Source organism: Myxocyprinus asiaticus, chromosome 7 (assembly GCF_019703515.2).
Source record: "Myxocyprinus asiaticus isolate MX2 ecotype Aquarium Trade chromosome 7, UBuf_Myxa_2, whole genome shotgun sequence".
In the NCBI taxonomy this organism is placed as follows: domain Eukaryota; kingdom Metazoa; phylum Chordata; class Actinopteri; order Cypriniformes; family Catostomidae; genus Myxocyprinus; species Myxocyprinus asiaticus.
In genome coordinates, this window is record NC_059350.1 from 17,397,995 (window position 1) to 17,414,717 (window position 16,723).

General features: G+C 35.9%; 1 protein-coding gene across 2 annotated transcripts in view; it reads left to right on the forward strand.

The window, feature by feature from the left end:
* Window positions 1–16,723, forward strand: part of vegfc (vascular endothelial growth factor c) — a 69,399-nt gene that overhangs the window by 35,072 nt on the left and 17,604 nt on the right. For both annotated transcript variants that reach the window (XM_051702974.1, XM_051702973.1), the window contains exon 4: window positions 6,467–6,606. In XM_051702974.1, coding sequence (XP_051558934.1) covers window positions 6,467–6,606 — 140 coding nt within the window. The remainder of the gene's footprint in view (window positions 1–6,466; window positions 6,607–16,723) is intronic.

The following is a 16,723-nucleotide window of genomic DNA, read 5'->3' on the forward strand; positions in this document are numbered from 1 at the left end:
GCTTCACGCCATCCACCACGGCATCCACGCCCAATTCACCACGCGCCCCACAGAGAACGAACCACATTATAGCGATCACGAGGAGGTTACCCCATGTGACTCTACCCTCCCTAGCAACCGGGCCAATTTGGTTGCTTGGGAGACCTGGCTGGAGTCACTCAGCACGCCCTGGGATTTGAACTAGTGAACTCCAGGGGTGGTAGCCAGCATCTTTACCACTGAGCTACCCTGTTCATAAATCACATTTGCGTATTGATTTTTTCTTAATAAATAACTCAATTATTCAACAAATATCACACACCACAATAGAACCCATTATCATCTCTGAACATGCACCAATTACTCTTACTCTTAACTACTTCAAGAGCAAGAATTTGATGAGTATTTTAAAAGAGAGTGGGAATCCATCATTGAAATAAACACACCAGATATTTCCACGTCAACGCTCTGGGAGACAGCAAAGGTGGTAATGAGAGGGAAAATAATATCATACTCCACATATAAACATAAAAAAGAGCAAGAACTAGAAAAAGTCCTAGGAGGAAAACTAAAAATGTTACATAACACCTAATTACAAAATCCCAATGAACAGACGTTAAATGAAGTAAACAGAATTAAGAATAAACTTGAAGATATTTCACATAAAAAGGTAGAATTTCAAAAACAACAACTAAGATCCACACATTTTGAACATAACGACAAGTCAGGGAAATATCTAGCCAACATGCTTAAATGTAATAAGGAGGGAATGCTTATACCTACAATTAAAAACCCAGAAAACAAGACCCTTCACACCTCACAAGAAATAAAAGAAACCTTTCAAAAATTCTATGAAAATCTGTATAGTAATGATAAAGAAAACAATGATGAAGAGACTCACCATTTTTTTTTAAACAACATAATTCTATGCAGACTAAACTCCACCCAGAAAGAAGACTTAGAAAACCCACTTACAAGAAACGAATACAGGAAAGCCCTTTTCTCGTTATCAAATAATAAAGCTCCAGGATTAGACAGTTACCCCCCAGAATTCTATAAACATTTTTGGTCAACAATTTCATCCCTCTTCTTAAACATGACAGACGAAATTAAAAACAACTAATCTATTCCACAGCACATGAACACTGCATTAATCTCTGTTCTACTTAAACCAAACAAAGACCCATCATTATGCACAAGTTATAGGCCACTATCTCTCATTAACACAGACATGAAAATAATAAGTAAAGCTTATCCATTGTCTAGAATCCATCATCCCATATCTCATTCACCCGGACCAAACAGTCTTTATTAAAGGATGTCACTCATCAAATAACACATGCCACTAATTCAATATCATGAATCTCTGTAAACCACAAAATAACACAATTATTGTATCACTGGATGCTGAAGAAGCATTTGACAAAGTAAATTGGCACTTTCTCTTTACCACATTACAAAACTTTCAGAGAATCATTCACCCACTGGATCAGAACTATATACAGTACACCAAAGGCATCAGTTATCACTAATGACACCATATCACCATCATTTCAGTTGCAACAAGAGAGAAAACAAGGATGCCCACTTTCTCCGTTACTTTTTGCATTATTCATAGAGCCTTAAGCAGCAGCTATAAGACAAAATAATAATATTACCTGATTTTCATTGATAAAGACTAACCATAAAATCGTGTTGTACGCAGACGACATTCTACTGTATCTACAAAACCCAGAAAGATCACTTACAGAAGTCATCAAACTCATATTAATGATTACTCTAAAATATCAGATTACACTACAAATTGGACTAAATCTACAATTTTACCAATAAATAAAATACCTCAGGACATAGGATTACAGAACACTCCATTTAGCATAGGAAATATCACCTAGGAATACACATATCCACCACCTACTGGATTTATTTAATCTCAGTTTTACTCCATTACTAAAAACAATAGAAGACAACTTAAAATGCTGGATGAATCTACCACACTCTCTCATAGCAAGAATTGCTACAGTAAATATGTCAATATTACCAAAATTAAACTACCTGTTCACAATGATTCTGATACAACCCACTAAAAATTGTTTGACACATTACATAGCAAAGTAAATTAATTTTATTGGAAAAATAAGAACCTGCATTATCTGCATGGTGGAAAGTCAATAAAATGTATAATTATCCACTCATTAATGACAGATGGAAAGAAAATGGAATCACACATCTACATAATCTTTTCATAGATAACAAGTTCATCACATTTCCAGAACTGACAAAAATCAATATTTTTACTATTTACAAATTAAAAATGCTATCAAAGCTAACATTGGAAACAACTACCCCAAACCACCACCACTCATTGAGGAAATAAAAAAATGTGTAACTCAAAACAATTATTGGCCAAACTATATACCTTATTCATATCTACAGACACAACAAATTCAATACCAGTTAAACAATGGGAGAAAGGCCTCAACATCAACACAGAAAATAATTTCTGGAAACAAATTTGCACAAATACATTCAATTTAAGCAGAAATGCTAACATACAACTACTCCAATATAAAATCATACATAGAACACACCGAATAAACTCAGTATAAACTATTCCCTTCTTCTTCTTCTTAAGATTACTTGCACTTTTACATTTGCTCCCCCATCAACTCCTCTGTGTTATTCTTTTCCCTTCATCCAATTACTAAAATGATGATGATGGTAATAATAATAATGATGATAATCTCTTTTATATATAAAATGAGAATGTATTAATTAATAATTAATCTATTTATTTATTTATCTTACTTTCTATGTTTGTTATCTCTTTCAACCACTTTCTTTGTATATCAGATCATTCAACCAAATATGAACTTTGCATACAGGACATAATAAGACTATAACTACTACATTCAGGCATAATAGTTTGTTAGACTTATTGAGAGGCTGTGAATTTCTCTCTCTCTCTCTCTCTCTCTCTTTTTTTTTCTCCCTTATTCTCCATTTTATTTGTTTATTTTTTGTGTTTGTTTGCTTTTTTCTTATTTCTTGTTTGTTCCCTCTGTAATGTCTGTAAAAAAAATAATAATAATATTGTATATGATTCTTGTTATATGTTTTAATTTTTTTTAATTTTTTTTTAAAGCATTTTAGCATAAGGCTGCAACATAACAAAATGTGAAAAAAATGAAGGGGTCTGAATACTTTAGGAATGCATTATATATATATATATATGGCTGTGAAATTTAACACGTTAATTTATAAGATTAATAGAAAATAGTAAATAAAAATACATAATGAATGTAGAATACATTTTTTTTTTTTTTTTTTTTTTTTCACATCCTGAAACTTTACTAATGTATTTCCCCACTTCCTGTGGCTAAAATTGGCATATATACATTTCCAGGAGGGAAACGCTCAACTTGACATCACATCCTAGCACAGAAACGATTGTGTGGAGCAGTGCAAGCTTATTCATTATGAGCAGCGCATGTCCCGGACATAATACATGAGAATTCACCCACAAGTGGTGAGCCGAGTGTGGTAGAGATATGGGCAAACTGGTGTATCTCTTCGCATTGCCTGAAAATGCTCACTCACTGTCATCTGAACCAGTGTCAAGAGCAAAACCGCGTGAGAGAGACTAAACGGCAGCCAGAGAAAATAACAGTTTTGAGATTTTAAATGTCAGCATCTTTTTTTTAGTATTATGTTAACCTGCCTAACATCTCCTCTCTGGTTGGAATGTCATTTAGACTGGGAAAAACATGAGGGTAATACATAATGACAGAAGTTTCATTTTTGGGTGAACTATCCATTTAATCATATTAAATATTATATGATGATTAATTAATCAAATTATTCACAAATAATCACATATCTAAATATTTGCTGAGAAAATCCCCCAAATGAAAATTATAATTCAAAGACATTGAATTGTTGTGGCAAACAAGTAAATGATTAAATAAACATTACAAAAGTGGCTTTTTAACATGCTTCATAGAATAACTTGTAATTAAGGTGCTGTAATTAATGTTTATTTGTCACAATGCTGTGTGTTTGTTTCAAGGTATTGCTTAATAGACTATATGAGTTGCATTGGCTTTGTTTTAAAGCCTGCTTTCCAGTGTAGAGAGAACTTAGATGATCTGGTAAGCTTTGATTTAGGGAGTTGTGGATGAGGCAGGGGTTTGGTTGGGAGGTCATGGTTGTGAATTATTTGCAAGCAGGCCTCCATTAATTGCCCACTAGTTTTGGGTGGGCTGACCTCAGCAGGTGATGTGTTCTGCTCTTTTGATTTAAACCATGACGCCTCCCACCAGTTGAGCCGCTTTAGCAGGTCAAGGTCTTCATGTCCACGCTACTGCGCCAGAGATGTAGCACACCCACTCTGGGCACAAAGCCTGAACAGCAGATACAACGTAGAGATATTGCAAATATTTTAGTAAGATCTAGACTCTGAAATTACAAGAACCAGTTTTTATTGAAGAAATGTCTGGGTCAAGAGTAAAATATAGAGGTATATCAAATGAACATGGTTGAGATGTGAATAGCCACTTTGTTCATCAGCAAAAAAATTCAATCAAATAGACTTTCTGATGAAACTTGAACAAGGAAGGCTTGCTGGTTAAGATTCTGGTAAAGTCTCCAGCATAATGCCATCCCTAATTGGAGATCAGTATCCAAAACACACATCCAGGTAACCAGCAGTTCTAGTGTTTTCAACAGCAAAATGCTATTAGTATTGGTAAGATATTGACATTGAGAACAGTATAATTTAATAATAACATATACCTCTTCATTGTCATAAAAGCTAAAAACATTGAAGTATCAAGGTAAATTGCTAGGAGAGGGAGAGAGAGGGAGAGAAGGGCCGTATTAAAAAAAAAAAAAGTAACTATTTTTTAAAACTAAATTAAAGCTATTAAATGGATCTCTGGTTTTGTCTGACCCTTATCTTACCTGCACTCACACAATACTCAGTTCTAGTGGACTGTAAATACTGCAGTAAAGTACTTTTATTATGAAGACTGGTGGGCTGACACATTTACAGAGTGAGCAAGTAAAGCTTTTTGGATCGCTTGTCCTGGTAAAAGAGATTAACAACTGAATAATGGAGTTCTGGAAACATAAAAGACTGAGAGTGCGAGAAAGAGACATTCTTACACTGTGTTGTCAGTGCAGTCTGGATTGATGGTGGTCCAATACAGTAGTTTTTCATGGATTCAGAATGCTCTGGCTGTTGTCTTTAGATCTAGCCTGTTGATTAGCAAGTGTCTAATTCATGCTCGTGTGTATAGAAGAGGCATAGTAGAAGATGGGTCCAGGGAAAAGCAGGGAGGGAACCTTGTGGAGTGAGGTGAGCAAGCCAGGGGATCAGGGTCAGACTGGAACATTCCATAATTCTCTTCCTCATCAGGCACGATACCTTTAATGTATGTGTTTCTTGGGGAGTTTGTTAGTCCTACAGGAGATAATGTGCAAGGTTTAACATACCAGATATTTTGAAAGGATTTTTATTGTTTCGCTAAAATGTTTGAAAGTGCCACTTAAGACTTTGCTGCCTTAAAGGCATGATTTATGTCATGATGCAGCAAAAATAGATTAACATGGAGAGAATAAAAAGTGTTTTGCTGCATCATGACATAAATCATGAATTATGACATTTTATGATTTTGATTAAAATAAGTTTTCATAAGTACCTTTACATTAATAACATGTTAGTTTAAATTGGCTCACTATTTGGCAAGTATTGTATTAAAGTCACCCTTTTTATTCATGATGATATAACTGCACATAAATGACTTATAATGTATTAGATGAGTTATTAGTCATAGAACCTCTTTATAAACCTTTACATCTAAATGGATTCATTGAATCATAAAGATTAGTTACATCCCGAGATACTTCTGATCATAGTCAACATTCATTACTTAAAAGCCCACCTTCTTTCCTGATCTTTTCTCAATCTGACAATAAACAATCAGAAATCAAAAGAGTACAACACTGCCACCTGAATGATCTAAAAATCATTCAATATGAAATCTATTAATACAAAAACAAAAGGTTGGAACTGTACATAAATGTAGTATGTGGCCAATTTTGCATCACATTCCCGTTACTACCACTTATGATTGCCGGTTCAACAAACTTCTTGGAACGTTTCTTCATAGCTGGAGGAGGTTTTGATTTATTGGTCTAACAATATTCGCCTGCCTTGCAAGTTTTCTTGCATGAGTTCCCCATTTTGCCTTACCAGTTTGTTTGAGACAGTAGTTGTGGTTGCGTCTGTACATACTTACACAATTTTTTCGCAGAACACCAGTAGAAATATACCAGTCATTACTCTTGTCACTCTAACATGCAGCACAGAAATCCTTAAAATTTAAGTAACATTTCATTCAGTTACACATCTTTTGTCAATTAATGTATGACTTGTTGGGATATTTTTTGAAAATGTGAAATTTCTTCCCTTTTCATTCTGCAGCTGTTCGAAATTACAGTTCCTATCAAGCAAGGGACCAAGCCAGTCACCATAAGCTTTGCCAATCACACTTCCTGCAGCTGTCTGTCAAAACTGGATGTGTACCGACAACGACACTCAATCATACGAAGGGCCCTACCAGAGTAAGTGTTCACATTCCCTGAGCCCTATATACACCCAAATTTATTACATCAAGCTTTGATGAAATTTTGAATGTGTTACATTTCTACCTTCAAAGTATTTACTTTGAACATTAGAGATAATGGAATAGATTATCATTATTGGATATTAAGGATTTGTAGAATATCAGTTTGCCTTTAAAGTTTGGGCACACATTAAAGTCATTACTCACTCTTCACAGAAATCTTGTATCATTAATGACTGGAGAGTGAAGATGAGGACATAATCACAGCCTTTAAAGAAGAACATGAACAAAACAAGAAACATAGCTAGAAAACACAATAAATACAGCGTTACAGGGACAAGAACTGACAAAGACACAAACAACATGAGGGCATTATATAGACAAAGAGCAACAAGGCTAACAAGACTAGTAACAAGACACACCTGGGACAAATCATCAAGGGAAACAGGAAACAAGGGCAGAACTTCAAAATAAAAGACATACAAGAAACCTATCACCCTCTACTGGATTCTAGGGAACGTCCCATACTGTATATGACAATAATAAGTGCTGAGTTGTGAAAATGTGTGCATGTGTTGTATACTACCAATGGTAGTATATAAAAGAGTTCAATATTACATCAACAGATTCAACATATTGACTTTACAGTCTTTGAAATGTACTTTGGCTCTGTGCAGTGTCTCATCAGCAGTGAGCTGCACCCACTGACGTACTCAGCTCATCAGATTGACTTTCATATTGGTGGTTTGGTGTAGCTACCCATTGTGAAGGCCGACAGAGAACTTCCTGTTCATCTGTTTTTGTAAGAGTTTAAGTCAGGGAGGAAAATCCCAGTGGGGAATCTTAATGAACTTACCATGCAATGTGGTGGCTTGATAAACTAATCGTCACTGACAATTACAAGTGATTTATTAAGCGCATGTATTTAAAAAATAAAAATAAAAATAAAATCAGCTGGCAAAACAGTACAGCCTATATTCATGCTGTTTGTAATAAATGAAAAACTCTTTTGCATTTTCTCGATCAAATAATGTTAGGGTGATTATGATTATGGCATAGGTCTTGGCCCATTTAGACAGGAAAAGCCATCTAACTTCCAGTAAACCAGTCACAGTCAGTAATGCCATTACATGGTCTTTAGGGGCGGGGTTATCGGAAATGTTTCATACCATAATAAAAGGCCGACATGGGAGTAAAAATTATTTATATAATGGCGCATGAGTCTCTGCGAGCGATTGCACAGAAAACACATTGGAGAAAAGCAGAAAATGTGTAGAGTCTAAGTACAGCACAGAAAAACTCAGTAAACTATCAGAGATATAACTAAGTAAACAATGCAGAAAATGCAGCTCTGCTCGTGCCCGCTTCGGCAGACTGATAAAATGTCCTGTGTGCGTCTACTCGCGGAAGTACCATCGAACCAGCCAATCAGGTTCTTGCTGAGTGGTTTGGGAAAGAGTTTTCCAATTTTGTATGCTATATGCATCAGACGGTTAGAGAACGGACTGTGGACGGTCCAAGGGCGTGTTGTCTGAAGCTGAAACTAAGAGAACATGAACAACACTACAAATTCATAATTACGAGTGGGAAAGTTAGAATTTTCTTTGAGCCCCGACTTTCCGAGTAGGGGGGTGTTGATGTAAGAATTGTGGTGGAAGCAAATTGTTATTGATAATAATAGAGTTTTAATTGAGGATTTTGACTGTGCAGTTTAGTTTGTATGCATGTTTTGTACTGTTAATGAAGAATAACGATAAAACTTGGCTGGTTTATGCAGCAACAAGCGTTTGTAACAAAACTACATTTTCCATCATTATATGTGGCCGCACTTGAATGATAAAATAGATAGATAAACATTAATTATAGGGATGTGCCTGAATAATTACTTCAGAACGAATAACGGATTAATTCGAATAATATAAAAAAAAATATTAGTTTGACTGATGATCCAAGAAACACAAGCATAAAGTGACATTGAAAAATGAACATATTCTAAATTACAATGAATTTATGAATCTGTGCAGCCAATATTTCTAAAGTGTAAACCCTATGAATGAAAATGCGCACGGTGTGATTTCAGATCGGATGGGCGCGGTCTCGACTCCGTTTGCGGTCTCTGTAAATTGTGTGCGTCTGGAGCTTGTCAAGTGTAATATTAACTAAGATACGACATCATGTACATTTTCCACTTCTTGAAATGTCTATGTTAATGTATCACATGATTCACACGTGATTCCCACGCATTTATTTATAGCCTAAACCTGAGCGCGCTGTTTAATTCCTGACCTGAAGTGATGATTTCACGTCGGAGCTCATCTAGCCGTCTCTTAAAGTTGACCACATTTATATTCACATCAGCGATTATGGTAATTATCTGGTTAAGACTTCATTCCAAAAAAGTTGAAATGTTCCATATAGTATTCATCTATTCGGAATATTCCTGCTTATGTAAAACAAAGAAACTGAAACTTGCTCTCTCTTGTTTCTTCTTTAAACTGTGCTAAATTTGAGAATGTTAAGTGTTCTTTAGCACTGAAAAGGTGTTGTATAAATTCAACAATTATTATTATTTAACTAAATAATGGTGTCCTATCATAAAAATTCCTGATGGACATACAGGACTTTCACCTGTTTGTAGGCTGTTGTAACGTAGAGACAGGCTGAATACAGGAACAGACGAGGATGATGATGATGTGAGAACCCAAGTGCAGTTTTATTTACAAAATGCTGGTATCCAAACACCTGAATCCAAAACAAACTGACTTAACTTGACTGAAAACTGACACAACGTTACACAAACACAATACTTGACAAAAGACAATGGCAAACATGAGGGCTTAAATACATGGACATGGGTAACATGACAACCATTGGGAAAATTGAACTAATAACAAAATAACTAGGCAATGAAATAAGAACCAATGATAAAACAGAACTGATAATAAGAGAACAAGACACATGAAACCAGATACCCACATGACAGGAACAAATGAGGGGAACAGGAAATCACATGACAAGGACACATGACCAGATAATAATTAATAATTTTCTTTATTTATCACACATTATACATTTTGCACATATACAGTGAAATTCTTCTTTTTTGCATATCCCAGCTAGGCTGGGGTTAGAGTGCAGGGTCCGCCCCTGGAGCAGATAGGGTCAAGGGCCTTGCTCAAGGGCCCAACAGTGGCATCTTGGCGGTGCTGGGGCTTGAACCCCTGACCTTCTGATCAGTAACCCAGAGCCTTAACCGCTGAGCCACCACTGCCCCTATAAAGGGGCATGAAGTAAACTAATTTCAAAATAAAAGGCATGAAAACAAAACATGACAGCTATATTGATTTATTGTTTTTCTTTTAATGCTTGAATTTGTATCCATTGTGTGCATTATGTGCTTGATATTTCACATTTTGCTTGACACCTCCTGCCTGCAGAATAATGTTGTTATACATGAACAGATGAACAAAAATTCTGTTTCAGGCAGATATTAATATCAGAAAAAGTTAACAACATATTCCACAGTTAATGTGGCCAAAAAATTCAGCTTTATCTGGTAAGAAAAAAATAATAATTTAATTATAATTTAATAAATAATAATTTTAAAATAATAATAATATTTATTGTTACAGTTGCAATCAAAATTATTCAACCCCCCCAAGACAGTAAGGATTTACAAAGGTAAGCTTTTCTGATGACCCAGAATTTTTAAACTTTACATCTATATCAGTTGAGTAACACATTCAAAGTCATAGTGTGAATATATAACCTAATATTTGTAAATAACAGGATTTTTTAAAAATACAGCCATGTCATAATTATTCAACCCCTATTGCATGTAGCTGTTTCTTAAATATGTAAGGCTACACAATTGTTTTAAAACAAAATTAAGTCATCAGTCTGCAATGGCACTTATTTAAGTTTTAAAATGTAAGTTTAGCATTGTAAGCAAAAATGTATTTCTATGCAAAAAAATGCAATTAAAAATAAGCTGTCTCAAAAGCTAATAGAGGAGATTATTTCATTACACAAGAAAGGTCATGGCTAAAAGTACATTTCCAAGGCACTTCAATTTCCAATAACAAAGTTGGCAGCACCATTCATACATTTTTTAAATATGGTACAGCAACCTTCGTGTTTTGCGGCTGCAGGAAACGGCTATCCTGACTATGTGACTTACACCATGGATTCTTTCAGGTATTAGGCCATTTTGGCATGAAAAATGTGATGCCTTCAGTGTGTAAATTGAAGCTTGGTGATCACTGGACTTTCCAGCAAGACAATAACACCAAGGATACATCCAAGTTGTCCAAAATCTGGTTCAGGGATAGGTCGTAGAATGTCCTTAAATGGCCCTTTCAGTCCATCATTAAAATCCCTTTGCAAACCTTTGTTGGGATTTCAGGGAAGCAGTGGCAGCACAGAAACCAAAGAATGTCAATGAGCTGGAAGCTTTTGCTCATGAGAAATGTGTAAAAATTCTAATAGAGAAGTGTCCGAAGCCTGAGAACACTTACCTGAAACATTTATTTGCTGTTATTAAGGATAAAGGATGCTCCACAAATGATTGACTTTGGGGGTTGAATATTTTTGACATGACGTTTGTGGAGAGAATTAGTTATTTTTTATTTTAAAATTTGGGTAAACTGAACTCTTTGTTCTCAAAATCACTCAAATGTGTATTAAAACTTACTTTGACTGTTTACTGAGGTTTTAGTTGATGTGTTTAATTCACATCACCAGAATGTATTGCTGGTCAGGGGGTTGAATAATTTTGATTGCAGCTGTATAATAATAATTATTATTATTAGGCTATTATTACAATAATGCATACACAAGGCATATTTTATTAATAGAAACTATAAACATAAGAGTAACATTTAAAAATGGGCATTTCATTTAGTTTTAACACACTTCGGGTTTTAGCACCACCCACACCTGGTTCTATCCGAATACAGAGACAGATACAGATCATTTTGTCATATGAACAAATACAAAATGTGGTTCCTTCTCTCCAACTAAAATCACCTGAATGCACATCACATCATATATACGATCTCTGACTTCATAAGTATGAACTTCCCAGGAGGACTTGAACGCACCATTAGACCCCAGAGAAAGAGAGATAAAAAATAATGAGTGTGAAACGGGTTGTTGTGTCTTATCAAGAAAGAGGTAAAATTATAATTGTGAGTAGTGGTAAGAGCAAAGTGCAGTAGACAAAATTCCAAGGCCTGGTCTACTTGCAGAGGTTCTGGATTTGATTGCAAATACACATGTTAATTAACATGTTAAAACATGTTTAAGGATGTTAATTAGATGGAATGCCCTCTGCGATTTCGATAAAACATGAGGTAAATTAGGTAATGTTAACCCATTTACTATAAACGAGTAAAACAGGACATTATATAAAATGTTATTTTACTGTTTGGGAAGATCCCGAGGCAGGACAAACACAGCACCACAGTCTGTTTCCTATCATCAGATATTTTCGTAGAATAAGGCACACTCCCTGTTTTCAACCCTACGCCGTTCTCTCGCATACTTTCTGTAAATGTTTATCGTTTTTATCCTCTCAGAGAACAGAGGATTAGCTCTTTCGCCTGTTCGTGACAGAAGTCGAGCAGAGACTCACTGGAACACACACACTCGAAAAAGACTTGTTAATAATGCATGTTTTGTATGGGAAAACAGCTCCTGTTCTTTCTGTGTAGAAAGATGTCTGCAAGGAAAAGTATGGATCCCACATGTGTGCCTATGGAAGCCAGTATATTACAGCATTACCCAGAGATCTATTTGAAAACAGCAGGGGAATTCACAATGAGGTATTGCCCATGATGAATTGTGATGCGTGGCTCACGCCAGCGAGGCACTCAGTGACACGCTTCGGAAACTGGCCTGTACACGTATTCTACAGTGCTGTAGCTGCCAACAACATAATTGAGGTCTTTGTTTAGCAATAAGTTATTCAGCTTTCAGATGGAATGAGAGAAGTGTTGCGTCAATGATGAAATATAAACTAGTTGACAACTTTTGGCTGTTTTTTTTTTTTTTTTTTGGGGTGGGGGGGGGGGTTAGTCAACAAATACATATTTATTAATGGTGTTTACAAACAACTCAGGATGGTTTTAAGTTAAACCAAACTTTTAGACTGACATCGATTGACTTCAATAAATCAAGATTAGTTCACCCAAAAAAGGAACTTCTGTCATTATTTACTCGCCCTCATGTTGTTCCAAGCCTGTATGACTTCTATTTTTCCATGGAATGAAATGACAACCTCAGTCACCATCAGTGTCAGAAATGAACTTTTAAATTAATGGGCAATTTTTGCCCCCCTGGATTTGATTTTCAGAGGCATTTTTATAACATTTAACAGGATTTTTTATTTTTATTTTTTTGCTGTTGTTGCCCATCTGCCTCAGTGTTCAATGTGTTGTGCATTCTGAGATGCTATTCTGCTCACTACAATTGTACAGAGTGGTTATCTGAGTTACCGTAGCCTTTCTGTCAGCTCGAACCAGTCTGGCCATTCTCCACTGACCTCTCTCATCAACAAGGCATTTCCGTTTGCAGAAATGCCGCTCACTGGATGTTTTTGGCACCATTCTGAGTAAACACTAGAGACTGTTGTGCGTGAAAATCCCAGGAGATCAGGAGTTATAGAAGTACTCAAACCAGCCCATCTGGCACCAACAATCATGCCACTTTGTTGAAATCACTGAGATCAAATTTTTCCCCCATTCTGATGGTTGATGTGAACATTAACTGAAGCTCCTGACCTGTATCTGCTTGATTTTATGCATTGCACTGCTGCCACACAATTGGCTGATAAGATAATCACATGAATAAGTAGGTGTGTAGGTCTTCCTAATAAAGTGCTCAGTGAGTGTATAACTAAGAGTATAATAAGACTATAATATAATTAAATGTTATATCAGATGTTACAAATAAAAAAGGAAAGAATTCATTACAAGGGCATTTTTTGCCCCCACATTTGGAATTTTAGGGTCATTTTTGTCATTTTTGATGAATTTCTGACCCTGGTCACCGTTCACTTTTATTTAATGAAAAAAAGATGCATTTACAGTCAATAGTGACTGAAGTTAACATTTTAACATTTATTTTCCATGGAAAAAGAAACTGGGAGTGAATCAGTGATGACAGGCTTTTCATTTTTGGGTGAACTATTCCTTTAATTATTTGTTTCACATGTTAAAATGTCAGTACTCCAACAATACATCCATCAGTGAGGAACCAAAAAAAAATCTCCTGTCAAACTGATTTGCAGTAGGGGGAGTAAAAAGGGAAGAGGCATCATCCCCCCACAAGGTCCTGCACAGCCAGGCCTTGCTTAAGAAAAAGCAGATGTGTTCCTAGGGCGACCTGTACTGTGGAAGTGTGTTATATGTTGTTTTGGTTTCCTGGACACACTGAGACTTCATCTCCTCATTCCTCTAGTGCTTCCACGCAAGTTGGACAGTGTAATGCCTGTGTATGTGAGATGCCACTTTTTAGAGACTGAGAGTTCAATGCAGACATGCAGTTACGCAGCTTCTATGATAGCTTACCATTAGCTGACGTGTTTGTCTCTTACGCTGCTTTTAATTATTTACAGCTGTCTGTAAAACCGTCTTTACAACTACAAAGGTCAACAACCATGCTGTGGACACTTGTTTGCGATCTGGTCCATGTTTCATAGTGTGTTCTATGGATTCGTTCTTCAACATAATTTTTTTTTTTTAATTTAATCTGACTCCAAGGCCAGATTAATCCAAGATCACTCCAGGTTAGCTTTGATTACTTTCAGCTTGATTCTAATCTTACATTTGGAAAAATTCTGCTCTAACCTGTGCCATCTGATAAAGGCAAGGGCAGTATGTTCCGCCGGGGGGTTTAACACGAGGTGGTCCGCACACGTTAGGCATCCAGTTTGCTAACATAGAGTGTTTACATGCTCTAAAAATAACTACCAAAAATCAGTGTATTTACAAAATCGAGGGGGAAAAAACACACGTTTAAATGAGATTTGAAATCATCTCATTATTCTTAGCTTTTTCGTCAAAACATAAACAGGCATGCACACAACACTGGATAAGCCGGTAAGAACTCTGGTAAAGGTGTTTACATGCAATGTGAAATTAGTAAATGGGCAAAAATCTATGTGTGCCTACCAGTTTTTTGCTTAAACCACTTGACCTTACCCCTGAAGAGTTACATGACCACACACGTTGTTGGCTTATTAAGCATAATTAGTGTATGTAAACACAATCATAGTCTCTCCGTTCAATCAAAGGATGTTGCAAACAACAAAACACTATTTGTTGTGAAGGAGAAAGTGGGCATGCATGCGTTTAACCTCAAATGTGTGGTCTAGGGAGGCTAACACAGCATATAAAAGCTATTGGTGATATCAGGGTTTGTGCAAGGCTTGTGCAAGGCGATGGCAGAGGACTGGTAGTGATTATGGGCAGTTGGCAAGGGTTTTGTTATATTCTCGCATTCTCTTACTCTCTATTGTTTGGGAGGTGATGACTCACTATGTAAAATGCAGAGACTCACTGGGAGGATAAACATTCAGATATTACTAAAGCTATCAAACACTGCTCAGACTGTTACCTAATAACATTTGACCTGGAGCTGCTCTGTCTAGTGTGCACATGCCAGTGGATTTGTTTATTCAGATATTCATCAGTCTACCATTGTTTTTCCACACTTTTTTGTAAACTGAAAGCTTCTTCCATAACAATGTATCCTGTACTAACACACACAGAATGAGTAAATGCCAATAGTTATTATACTCAATCAGACGACAGTTACGAGAAAACAGTAAAACACCATCCCATCCCATGTGCTGTTTATGCTGAGGATATTACACAGTAAACATTCACTGCACTTTTTTTGTCATTGAGGAAAGCTATAGAGACTAGACAAAAACTTTCCAAGAAGTGTGCCCTGATAAATATGGAAAGAAAAATGGCAGCAGAAACAAAGCACCATGTCATTACAAATAACATGCTCATGCCAGATTTGTGACCAGTATATTACTCCCTTAAACTTGGGTGAATTCACAAAACATGTATGCTACTTTGGCATGCTGTATTTATACCACTTTTGTGTGCTGTTCTTATTCACTAAACACATACAATGCATTTTAAGCAGATGCTAAATGAGCTAAAATAGCACTGCGCCATATTAAAATTAAGTAACTGTCTTACTTTTCAGAGTGAACATGCATCCTTTGTATGTAAATTGTTTATTGCACATTATTCCCAAATGCACTTTTTGCCTGGTACAATTAATATTGTATTGCCTGCAGAAAGCTTTAGCACACAAAACTGGAAAATATTTTCTCGATCAGTTCAGCATTGATAGAATGAGTGCTTTAGAGGACATAATAATCTTTGCCCAAGTTTGCCAGGTTAGTGACATCAAATCATTTAAAGATATTCAGAGTTTCATTTGAGGCACGTAGCAGAAAGTAAAGCAGATATCCACTAGCAGAGCTGCATTTTATGCTTTGTTTGCTTAGTCACATCTTTGAAATTCTCTATAATGAGGTTTTCTGTGCTGTACTTAGACTCTCTACATATTTTCTGCTATTCTCCTGTGTGCTTTCTGTGCAATCAGTCACGGAAACTCTGCATTATATAAGTCTTTTATTATGGTATTATACATTTCCAATAACCCCGCCCCTAAACACCCCGTAATGACAAAACCGACTGTGATTGGTCACTTAACATGTCAGTTAGATGGTTTTTCCTGTGTGGTTCTTGGTCAATTGAAGCTGCTATAGAGTCCAGACTTATGCCATAGTCAAATATCTGGCTACACGAGACTAGTGGAAAGCAGGTAGTAAAAAGAAAATGAATTCAAAGTTTAAAAGATGCGTTTATATTTTCTAGCGTTTCGTTGTAATTAATCAAATAATGGAGAAGATCATTATAACTGCCCCTATATCTATATGTGCAATGTTGTCGAACACACCTGTATTTTTAAAAGCTCATTCCATCCTGAGCTCATGAAAAACAAAAACAAAAAACATGACTATGGCTTTATTTGAATTTAATTTTATGTATTTTTTTGGCAGAATTATGTTGCGTTGCTCCTTACGC